This window comes from Pan paniscus, chromosome 2 (genome assembly GCF_029289425.2).
Source record: "Pan paniscus chromosome 2, NHGRI_mPanPan1-v2.0_pri, whole genome shotgun sequence".
In the NCBI taxonomy this organism is placed as follows: Eukaryota; Metazoa; Chordata; class Mammalia; order Primates; family Hominidae; genus Pan; species Pan paniscus.
Genome location: NC_085926.1, coordinates 151,053,071 through 151,065,513, shown reverse-complemented (window position 1 = coordinate 151,065,513; position 12,443 = coordinate 151,053,071). Strand labels below are relative to the sequence as shown.

General features: G+C 44.1%; 1 protein-coding gene across 1 annotated transcript; it reads right to left on the bottom strand.

Annotated features, from left to right (window-relative positions):
- Positions 1-6,844: 6,844 nt before the first annotated feature.
- Positions 6,845-9,582, bottom strand: RAP2B (RAP2B, member of RAS oncogene family). Its single transcript, XM_063602985.1, has one exon. It carries the CDS (start codon positions 8,885-8,887, stop codon positions 8,336-8,338), a length of 552 nt encoding a protein of 183 aa, XP_063459055.1. The 5' UTR covers positions 8,888-9,582; the 3' UTR covers positions 6,845-8,335.
- Positions 9,583-12,443: the final 2,861 nt, after the last annotated feature.

Here is a 12,443-nt window from a genome sequence, read left to right as displayed (position 1 = left end):
CAATTCTGTAACTTTCCACATTTAAAAAGCATGTTGTTAAATTCATGAGACAGTCTGTACAAAATGGTGACTAGAAATCATCTTGCAAACCACAGGAGGTTAATAATCACAACCCCACCCTTCAATTCATATGGCTTTACAATAACTGCTATTATTGTTATCTCTTCCAGCTTGTTACCCAACGTTTCTTTCTCTGTGCTGGTTGCTTTCTTCCAGTAAGCATGAGAGGTAAGAGAAGAAGAGCTTTTGTGTAAAATATTAACTTACTTAAAATGTCAACTTCTTTGGCACACTCATTTTTACAAGATTATCTATCTTTTTCAAAAGAAATGTCTTGTCCTGAATCTTCTTTACATGAAGAACCCGAAAGCCAGTGACTGTTTATTTCTTTCAGAATATAACCTAAATTATCTTTTCCTTTGGTTTCCTCACTAAAGAAAAATATAAGTGAATAAATTTATTTTACTTTTTTTTTTGAGATGGAGTCTCATTCTATCACCCAGGCTGGAGTGCAGTGGTGCGATCTTGGCTCACTGTAATCTCTGCCACCCAGGTTCAAGCAATTCTGCCTCAGCCTCCTGAGTAGCTGGGATTACAGGTATCTCCCACCGCACCCGGATAATTTTTGTATTTTTAGTAGAGACGGGGTTTCACCATCTTGGCCAGGCTGGTCTTGAACTCCTGACTTCGTGATCCACCTGCCTCGGCCTCTCAAACTACTGGGATTACAGGTGTGAGCCACCGTGCCCGGCCTTGTGAGTAAATTTTATAAATCTGTTTTCTTCATGTTTTCCTCTTCCCTTGGACATGAAAATATAAAAGTAAAATCATTTCCTCTTGTAAGTGTTCAATTTTAGCTAATCTCAAAAAGGAAGTTGAAAATGATGCAGAAAAGTAAATAAAATGACAATCTTATTACACAGTTTCACATACAACAGAACAATTATTATTTGAAATTCATGGAATCCATTTTTATTTACAATTTCCACATACCTTTCAAAGTAAAGGCCCAATGTTCAATAAATTTATCTACTCTATTGTCTGCCAAACAGCCCCACAGTATTATAACTGATGACACATGTAGATGTGCTTTTCCATATACTATTATTGTTTAATATACACTATTTCACAGATTATAGTGAAAAAGAGCATAAAGCTGTTGCGCCTTCACCTGACTTCCTCTTTTAAGTATTAGTGCTCGCAGTACAGCTATTAATAATAGTAGTATGTGCTCAATAAGTGTTGAATAATCAATGAATCAATTTCAGCTGTTTACCAACTTCCACTGCAACCATATTCTTGATAATTAAGGTTGGTCTCAGGCCTTTTGGGGACACCTGTATTCACAAGGCATCAATAATCTCTTTTCCATTTTTTAAAAAATTTTGCTACCTTTGCAATTTTTCACAATTACCACAAATAAACCAACCACGTTTTCAATTCTCTGACAAACTTAACCTCACATAATTTTGCAAGATAATTCATTTTAAAATGAGTAAGTTTAGTCAACTGCATAAGAAAGAATGCAAATAGCTGTCTCCTCCAATTTATAGAACAGATCAACACTCATAATTTCAATAGCCATAAGGCCCATTTTGCTTTTCCTGCATGTCTATACTACTTAGTCATTTCTGCTTCTCAAAACAAACCATTTCACTAATTAAGGCTTTAGAAATTGTCACTCCTGGCTGGATGCAGTGGCTCAGGCCTGTAATCCCAGCACTTTGAGGGGCTGAGGAGGGAAGATCTCCTGAGCCCAGGAATTTGAGACCAGCCTGGGCAACACGGCAAGACCCTATCTCTACAATTTTTTTTTTTAAATAAAATTATCATCTCAGCCGGGCGCAGTGGCTCACGCCTGTAATCCCAACTCTTGGGAGGCTGAGGTGGGTGGAGCACAAGGTCAGAAGTTCAAGACCATCCTGACCAACGTAGTGAAACCCCATCTCTACTAAAAATACAAAAATTAGGCGGGCGTGGTGGTGCACGCCTGTAATCCCAGCTACTCAGGAGGCTGAGGCAGGCTAATCGCTTGAACCTGGGAGGCAGAGGTTGCAGTGAGCCGAGATCGCGCCATTGCACTCCAGCCTGGGCGACAGAGCCAGACTCCATTTCAAAAAAAAGGCCGGGTGCGGTGGCTCACACCTGTAATCCCAGCACTTTGGGAAGCCAAGGTGGGCAGATCACAAGGTCAGGAGTTCACGACCAGCCTGGCCAGTATGGTGAAATGCTGTCTCTATGAAAAATACAAAAATTAGCCGGGAGTGGTGGAGGGCGCCCGTAGTCCCGGCTACTGGAAAGGCTGAGGCAGGAGAATTGCTTGAACCCAAGAAGCGGAAGTTGCAGTGAGCCGAGATCGCGCCATTGCACTCCAGCCTGGCCGACAGAGCAAGACTCTGTCTCAAAGAAAAAAAAAATTATCATCTCATTGTTTTTTCCTTCTTTAATGTAAATAGTTTAGTCCTAATGATTATTAACCAGGATTAGAATAAACTACCAGATAATTCTGATTGTCTTATATATGGCAAATAAATTCATAGTATAGGACACTTTTAAAATATATTATTCCAACATAAATATAACCCTAAAATTAAAACAGGTTCACAAAATCAAGTATTAGTCCATATTAACAGTAGTAGAAATAACCGTAAAATGAAAGCCAAGATAAAAATATACTGAAGTCAGTGTTTCATTGTACTATCACCAGCAATAGCCTTTTGAATATGGAGCTCCCTAAAACTGTCATAGATCTCAAACTATCAACCATAAATGTCTGTAACTTTTGTTGAAAATGAACCTTAGAATAGCATACAGGAATGTTCCTTTATCAGATGGGCAAACTAAACTTAAAAAAAGTTTATTTCTGTATAGTTGGAATGGAAGACATAGCTCCAAAGACAATCTTAATAAATTTATCATGGGTAGGGAAGATAAAATCCTACCATTCTTCAATCAACACTTTTCAGCTTCTAATAGAATAGTTTCAGATGTAACACTCCATGTTCCATTCATTCAGCCAATAGCTATTAAGCTACTATAGAGAGCTGTAGACTACTGTGCTATGAAAATGACAGTAACAACAGGGTTGAACAAAAAAAAATTTAACCAAAAATATTTATTATTCTTGAGGCAAAAGCAAGAAAATAACTGAAGTCCAGGAAGCATTAAAAATGAAAATGGAGATTTGAGTAAGGGCCTTTCTTCCCCACCCAAGCATGATAATATTATTCTCAGCATCTAAATAGTAGCTACTATTCCCACAGTCTATAAACTGGTACTAAACTTTCTAAATTGTAAAAGAGAAATTTGAAGTAAGCAATCCACTACTTGTAATTAGATCTACTATTGTTTCTTTAGAAGGCCCCCAAACTGTCTTTAAAAACCCAGATCTTTAACATAAAGTTCTGGGACCTTCTGAGGGAATTAAGATGCATAACGAAAGAAGCTGCAAGATACACAATTTTGTGGTATGCATTTTCCCAGAATGGATTACAGTAGAACTAAATGAGAAGGAATTAACTAACACCTGGAAGTCTGGCTAAGAAATTGAGTCACAGACATACGCATGTGCTTACCATGATATGAAGATTTAAATTCTCTGGCACAATGATTTTTAGAACCCTTGCCATGAAAACTTAAAATCTTTGTTTTTTAATGTTGAAGAGAAGACAAATAAAGTGTCCCCTTTTATTGAAGACATACTTTTCAAATTTTTTTTCCCCTAGGTTGGGGAGAAGGGGAATGTTGATTCTGATCACTTAGGCTATGCCTCTATTCTAACCACATTTTCATTTAAAGTCAACTTCTGAATTAACATTGAAAACCATAGTCAAAATGTTCCTGTAATAATGTGAAAATGATCAAAAACTACCTGCAATGTTTATTCTATTTCACACACAACAGTTAGTCTTAGTATAAATGGTATATGTCCTCTTTAGCTTAGATTTCAATAGAGATTATTCTCTAACTGTAGTAGACAGCACTCCAAAATGTGTGACATGAGTCTGAAGTCTGTGTCTCTCAATATCTAGGTGGCTGTCAGTATAGGACTCATTTGGAGTTCAGTCTAGATCACTGGTTTTCAAAGTGTGGTCCCTGGAACAGCAATAACACAATCACTTGGAAACTTGTTAGAAATGAAAATTGAGACCCTACCCGAGACCCACTGGATAAGAAACTGGAGGGGAGTCCCAGCAGTACATGTTTTAAGCTCCAGGTGATTTTGATATATGGTCAAGTTTGAGAACCTTTCAACCAGATGATCCCCATAGCCTTCTCAAACTTTCAAAATCCAGTTAATAGATAAAGATCTCACTCACCTAGAACTAGCTCTGTGTTCAGTTAAATGCACTGAATCATTCCTAATAGTCTGCATAAAATACTGTAATCAAGAATACCACATTATATTAGTATTTTAAAATTTACTATATTTTCACAGACAAAATGTATATTAGCAAACTTTCCCCAAATAAGACACTGTGACAAATGTTTGGTATCGTTTTAACAGTGATGATCTCCAAATTAAATCTTGGTTCCTTTTATATTTATAATGCAGGAACTTATTCCAGCTGTTGTGAAAAAAAAAAAAATCTATGCTCTTATGACAGTTAAGGTGCTTCTACTTCTCAAGACCAGCTGCTACATATAGCTTTCTGTTTCTCATACCCACTGTGAGAAATACTAGAATATGACCCAAAAGAGGGTACAATAACAAAACTACCTGAACAGATAAAATAGATCAGGCATTCTAGGATTCCCAACCACAGGAAATATTACGTAATCAGGAAGCATGAAGTCCCATACATTTAAAGAATTCTATCCCCAAATACATCTGGTCCCAAAATGTGATTCAATTAAGTCTACAACAGTTAACAACATGGAAATTGTTCTACGAAAGAACCGTAACTCTCAAAGACTAGAGAGTGTTAGACCTAAGATGATACCTTTAACTTTCCTGAAGCTATTTAGAAGGAGGACAAAAATAACCCTTTTGAAATAACATAAAACCTGGATTGACTGTCAGAGACCAAAAGGAAAAGCTGTTTAAAAACAGCAGGGGTCAAGTTTAAAAGTCAGCTTTTGCTCCCCAAGATAAAGACTCCTTTCCCACCCAATTTCTGTTTTGACAGGTGATTGCCTTACAACAAACTCCGCCCTCCCTGACTCACTTAACACTAACTTTTTCATTGAAACAAATGCCCTTATCTCTTCACACACTAATACCACAAGGGGTTCTTAATAGTCAAAGAAACGAACATATTCTTAAAAACATTTTTAAGAAAAAAATAGCAGTGTTCCTAATTTCTCTCAATTTTGCCAAGAAAATATGAGATAAAACCAAAAACGCTATTTTCTTGCTTCAGGCACACATAAAATTGCTTTCATTGATAATCCAAAAAGCATTTATTTTACATCACTTAATAAAAGCATATTAAAATCTTCTGCTCTGCCATCCTAGACCTATAAAGAGGTCCTGCAAGTGACTAAATCCTGGGCGGAGGTGATTAACGCACCCAGCAACATATTTCATTTCCAATTTTCCACTTTCAAATATCTTCTGTCAGTATATACATTTCTTAGATACTTGGCAGCATTTTACGTCAAAAGGTTTCCAAAAACTTAAAAATAAAACAAGAGACAGTTAAATGCCAAATGCCTTTTCTTAAAAAAACCCTCCAGACAGTACTTGACATGACTTCAGCATTTTTAACACTTTGGATCTACTTTAGCAACTGAATTTATTCAAATACAAGAAGAATCTTTGCAAAGGCATAAAATTATACAGTATCTTTTAATTTCTACATTTAGGATATTGATACTATTGCCTCCCAATTGTGTTTGATATCAAACTTAAGTGAGATCAGAGTGGGAAAAAAAAATGGCAGTAGGACCATTGCCAGGCAAAATTCTCTATTCTTCCTCCATTGCTGGAGTACTGAGATGCCTCTTGGGCAAAAAAAAAAAAGCAAAGCAAAAACACACACACACATTTTAAGGCAAGATATGTTAACACAGCTTTAAAGAAACCTGTAGCCTGTTAATTTCTTTTGGTTTTGTCAAGGGTGTAAATCCCTTTGTCAAGACTCTTCAGATTTCAGCTACACTTCATAGACCTAAGGTATACCAAGTACTCTCTTGATATGTATGAACATGTTATATTACTAAGACCACCTTAAGAAAAATAAAAAATAAAAAGCTCACACTGCCTCCTACTGTTAAAAGGAAAAACTTATGAGGTCAAATGTGGTCCAAACTGCAGGGTGTAAATGAGAACAAGGATATTATCTTAGCCTGTTTTCTTTTAAATCTATTTCCAAATCAAAACCTCAAAAGGGTTGAGGCAGTGTCTACAATCCATTCAAATGTACTGCAAAAAAATCACTAGGTATAACTTCAGAATTGAAAACCATCTTTCCCAAACATGTTTTTGACTTGATGTGCAATATAAACAGAGGGAAAAAAGGAAGAAAAACTTAAAAGTGCCATCCTACTTTGCCAGAAGGATGGTTACTTTCCCAGATCTAAGGCAATTTTAATAGATGGGTTCTCTTGTTCCCTACATACAATGAGGTAAACTGTTCCATGTCAGATCAGATTCAAAATAACTGTTCATCTTCTAATCAGATGGTAATGGCCATACCCAGGGCTTCCTTGACCTTGACGGTTTTCTCCAAATTTAAAAAGTTGGGAGTAGTGTCATCCAACTTGTCACTGAAACACTTCTGTCTTTAAAATTTCACAAATAGCTCTGAAGAGTATCATGCACCTGCCCCATCCACCTCAGCCATGATACTGTATTAAATCACTGAATATGAAACACAGAAACACAAACAATAGTTTTGGGTTTGTTTCTTTAAAAATGACATTTGTATTAAAAGTCTTAAAATGAAGAGACAATGATTAAACGCATGAAATTAAAAATTACAATTAGTTAGAATTGGTACATCACAACAGTAAAATTTTGCTCTTTGCTTCTGGAGGAACACCCTACAACAGGTAATTAAAAAATTTTAAAATAATATGAAAGGGGAGCTAAATACCTGAAAATTTAAACAAAATGAAGCAAAAAAAAGGGAAACAAATTCATTGCAAGAGATGGAAATTACATTTTAAAGGCTGAAAATAATAAAGAAATTCACTAAACAACAGGCCCTATTGTCCTGGCTCCTTCAGAAAGATTACTGAAAGGAAACTGGGAAGTGGTTTGGGGAATAGCAGATTCTGGGATATGGTGGGAAGTTCACAGGTTGGCACCGGCTGGAACAGCTGAGTTTTGAAGGCACTCTGCAGACACAGGGGTGCTGGGGGCCCTGAATCACATTTACAAAGTCTTTGTACTGTATTTTTAAAAGCTAGTCATTAAAATCGGTTACTGCCAACCAAAAAACAAAAACAAAAGGCTAAACTTAAAACACACACACACCACACACATACACACACACACATCATAGTACACACGAAAATGTGCAGATCTGTAACATTTTTTTCACAGCTGATAAAAAAAAAAATACTACCGTTCTCCCCCAGACTCCCCTTTGATACAGTAGGTAAACAAAATAGATTTTTTTTCCACAAATATCAGCAGACACTTTCTGGCACCCCACACTGTATTGGCATCAGTGTTAACAGTCCCAGTTCAGATGTGCAATACTTCAGATTGGATACACTGTAACAAGAATCCAACTTTGCATAGACATCCTCAGAATCGCAATCAGTCATGGGGTTGCCCTTCCAAGCTGGCAGAAAAGGAACCCGATCTTAATTTCCAGCTACTCCTGGAAAACAAGGAAAAAAAGTTTCTTCCTCTCCTCCTGCTCCTTCATATGGTTCTCCCGGACTTCCTTCCATGTATTTAAAACTTGGAACTAGAAAAACGGCTGTTGACCAAAAAAAAAAAAAAGAAAAAAAGAAAGAAAATAGAAAAAACAAAAACAAAAAAACAAAACCATTTCCACCTTCTCCCCCTCCTTTTCCTCCACCCCTCCCCCCCATTTTTTTTCCAGGCTGAAACTTTTGCTTGGTGGGTGTCAAGCTGCCGATACTGCGCCCTAACGGCTACTTAAACGGGGAAATATGCATCAACCAAAATCAGGGAGAAACGTACATGCTGCAAAGAGCCACATTTCCACCAGAGTATCGGATGGGCAGGACCGGACACCCCCTCGGGCACAGGGTGGAGGCAGGGGACGCCGGCCGCGGAGGCCAGCCGGGCTCCCAAGACACCCTGGCCAATGCAAAGTGGTCTCCAATCTCAAAGCAAGAAATAAATCACATTTAGAGAGTCGGATGCGTTTGGCTTTTGTGCGCAGAGCGCGGCCGGCGCGCGGTGGCCGCCTCAGAGGATCACGCAGGCCGAGCAGCAGCCCTCATCGCCGTTGGGCTGCGCCGCGTAGTTCATCTGCCGCACGATCTCGGCAAATAGCTCGTCTACCGAGGCTTTGTTTTTGGCCGACGTCTCCATGAAGGGGCAGCTCCACTCCTCAGCCAGGGCCTTGCCCTCCCCGTACGAGACCTCGCGCTCACCCTCCAGGTCCACCTTGTTGCCCACCAGGATCATGGGCACGCGCTCGTACCGCTTCACGCGGATGATCTGGTCCCGCATGGGCTTGATGTCCTGGAAGCTCTGCTGGTTGACGAGGCTGTAGACCAGGATGAAGCCCTGGCCGTTCTTGATGTACAGGTCCCGCATGGACGCGAACTGCTCGGTGCCCGCCGTATCCAGGATCTCCAGCACCGACGGCGACGAGTCCACCTCAATCTCCTTGCGGTAAAAGTCTTCGATGGTCGGGTCGTACTTCTCGATGAAGGAGCCCGTCACGAACTGCACGGTGAGCGCGGACTTGCCCACGCCGCCCGAGCCCAGCACCACCACTTTGTACTCTCTCATGGCTCCGTCAGCGCTCTCGCCGCGCCTGCCGCGGCCCCGTCGGGGCTGCGCGCCGGGGAAGGCTGGGCTTGGCGGCTGGACTTCTCTTCCCCTTCCTCAGCTACGCAGGAAAAACCCAGGAGAGAGCAACCCAGAGAACGCAGGGCGGAAACCACCGAACGGAGGCCGGGCGCCGGGCCGGCCGGCGGCGGCGGCGGCGTATCCCTGGGGCGCGGGTCCGGGCCCCGCAGCAGTCCGCGGCGGCAGCAGCAGCCCGGGCGGCGAACCGAGAGGACAATGCCCGCAGCCTGCGCGAGGCGACGGCTGGAGCTCCTAGCTGCGGCAGCCCGGGAGGGCAGGGAGGCGGTGGCGGCGGGCTGCGGAGGTGGCTGCTAATTGCGCGTCGGGCCGGGACGCGCGTGGCATGAGTCCCCGCGGAACGTGCGCCCACCGCCGCGGCCCATCGCGCTCTCTCCCACAGCCTCTACTGGGCGAGGGCTTCCTACTCGCCGCGCGCAGCCCGGCCCTCCCCTCCCCGGCGAGCATGCCCAGTGCGTTCCGGCCGTGCCTTGCCCAAGCGGCCGCTCCTGGTTTTCCGCGGGGCCGGGAGGGGGCGGGGCCGTGGGCGGGGCTCCGGATTTGAGTCCAATTTGGGGAGTGGCGCGAGTTAGGAACTGGCTGGAAGATGGGGTGTGTGTGCGTATATGGGAGCGAGGAAAGCGCTGTAGGAAGCATGCAGGCCGCTTTATTTTACAGCTGTGGGAGTGGTGGACAAGGGCGGCGGCTCTGCGAGAAGCACGTGGGCGCGGCGGGCCGCCTCAGGGATGGAGTAGGCTGTGGTCTTGCCAACTGCCGTTATCAAAGGCCCAAAGACGCCATTCACCCAGCCCCGGGCGGGCGTGTGTCTGTGGGCCGGAAACCCGAAGTCCTGTGGGTGCCGTGGAATGCACGAGCAGCCGGCGGAGCAAACCTGCCCCATAGATTTTTCTAAACCGTTCGCCACAGAAACGCTACTCTGTCTTCTCTGACCGACTCTGTGCACTGCAGCCTTGCACAAAGAAAACAGGAGGTACTCCAAGTCTGAGATACTGTTCCGACTAGGAAAGGGGTAGCCTCTGGTACCTGCAGCTCTCTCGGGGCAGGGTCCCGCGGGTCGTACCCACCTCCCCGCTCGGGTGCGGTCAAAACCCGGAGACCGGATTACATCCCAATCCAGAAGTCTCAGGGCGCCCGCAGTTAGTTCAGGGCATGCTCAGTCGCAGAGCAGGTTTTTGGGCTTGGAAGTAGGAAGCTTTTGCACCACACGCCCACACTCTAGCTCAAATTACCTCTCCCAGACTCTGCACTCATTGGTCTCGGGGCGCGAGTCTGACACCCCTAAGTGTTGTTCATTGGCTGCCGCCAAGGCTTTATCAGTTTGGGGCGCTTCATTGGCTAAAAAGTAGCCTCCGCTGGCGATTGGTTATTTATAGAGATTGAGCGGAGAGGCGGAGGCACAGCTGTTCTTTCTCCGTTGCTCCCCCACCCTCTGCCTCCCACTTCCCCAACCCTGGCGTTTTGAAGTAAAAGTGAAAAAATAAGAGGCATTTAGGCTGAGAGCTCAGAACTAAATATAGTTCTTTGTTGGTGTTTTCGAGAGAGTCTGACTCCTCGGTTTCCAGTCACGACTGCCCCTTAAAGGGAGCACAAAGGGCTAATTACAGGTTTTGGTCCGCAAGGAACCGCAGAGTTGCCAAGTTTTTTTGCAGGGAGTGGGAGGGGGCGAGGAGCCGAAATGGGCCACTTGGAATTCGTTTCACCCGGAGGGGTAGGGGAGTGTCCAAGCCTGCTTCAGAGGAAGCGTCTTCGCTGGCGGGCCGGGCAATTGTTAGACTTGGCTGGGCTGGCGCTCCCGGGAGGTGCAAGGGAGATGCCCCGACTTGTTCCGACTCCCTCGTTCCTCGCTGAGGAGGGATGTCAAGACCTGTCTGCAGGCTGAGCGCGGCGGCGGCGGGTGCGGGGTGGGGAGGGAGGCGGTGGAGCTGCGTCAGCGCTGGCTCCCCGTCCTGATGTCACTGCTCCCTGGTTTCACCGTCCGCATCGGAGGGTAAACCTGGGCATGGCTAACACGGTTTCAGTTCCTAGTGCCGCCGTGACTCACGCTGCGTTTGCTAGTTAACCTCCAAACCCCTGGCCGAAGCTGCTTCCGTGCACGTCTGCAGTGTGAAGTCCTTGGGCACAGAACCGGACGGGACGTGGGCTGCCCCTGATGCCTTGGGTGGGGTGGGTGGTGCCCACACCTGCGCCTCACCCCATCGTTTAGTAGAGAGAGGAGACTTTCACCTTGACTGTCAGAGTGCTTGGATGTTATGAAGCTTATATAATTCTCCAGAAAAACCTCTCAGAGGCAAACTCGCCTAAGCTGGAGAGAACCCTGTCAACATCCACCCAATGTGTAATGTCCACCAAGCGTTTTACATATACTGTCACTCCTCATAATAATAATTATTTACCCATTTTAAAGATGAGGAAACTGAGGCTGTGAGATGATCAATAATTTGCCTGCGATGCCACAACTAGAAAGTGGCCAACCTAAGATTCCAACCCAGGGATTTGCCTGCAGAACCTAGTCTCATAACCACTGGACCATACTTACCCGTCACATGAATGTTCCGGTATGTTATTCTTTCTTAGAGTGATTTTAGAGGCTGTGTGATCAGACTGGCTCTTAAACCCAAGAGGGACCTCCGCCCACAGCCACCCTCTGGCTCTCCTCTGGCAGTGCCCCTCTTCCGGTCAGGCTGATGGCCCAACTGGAGCCTGACCCTCTTCTAGACTACATACGCTCCATGTAGTCAGAACTCTGGACTGCTCTGCCCAAATGGTGCCAAGTTCACTTTCAGGATCTGGTCGGGACTCTGAACTCACTCCTGTGTCCAAGAAATAGCTCTTCTTTGGGGTGTGGACAGTAGCTGGACCTGTGGGCTAAGGTGTGCACTCCCAGGTGCTTTGGGCCCCTCGTAATGCAGGAAGAGGGATCATTCGCCATCAGCTTTATCCTCCATGACACCTTCCAGCCTGGCCCTTAGAGAAGTCCAGGAATTCATAGTTCACAACTGGCCATCCAGCTCCGTGTAGGAGGTATTTGTCAAGGTGGGAGGACAGATCATATTTTGTTTAACAATTTGTTATCTTGACTTATGACTTAAATACTTAGGTTAATGCTATGTGGGCCTCTATTGGTACTCTTAACCACAAATATTAGGTGTGGTTCTGAGTGTGATATAGAAGCAGATGCTTTGTCCTTCTGGGCCTGAAGTCTAATCTCAAGTATTGGATATCAGTTATTACCAGAGGCCTTAGGCGAGTCACTTAAGCTCTCCTAACCTTAGTTTCCCTTTCTATAAAATGGTGATAATATAATTTGCCCTACGCACCTACCTACACAAGGAACCTTGGAGAAAATCTGGTCACCAAATCAATCATTTTACAGCAGAGAGAGCTGAGCAGAATTAGGACCCTGCTGTCTTAGCTGCCCTTACCATGTGCCAGGCTGTCCAGAGGGATAATAATTAACAGATAATAGACGGAAACATGT

Coding starts and splice junctions, on each gene's coding strand:
- RAP2B (XM_063602985.1), bottom strand. CDS start 8,887: ATGAGAGAGTACAAAGTGGTGGTGCTGGGCTCGGGCGGCGTGGGCAAG.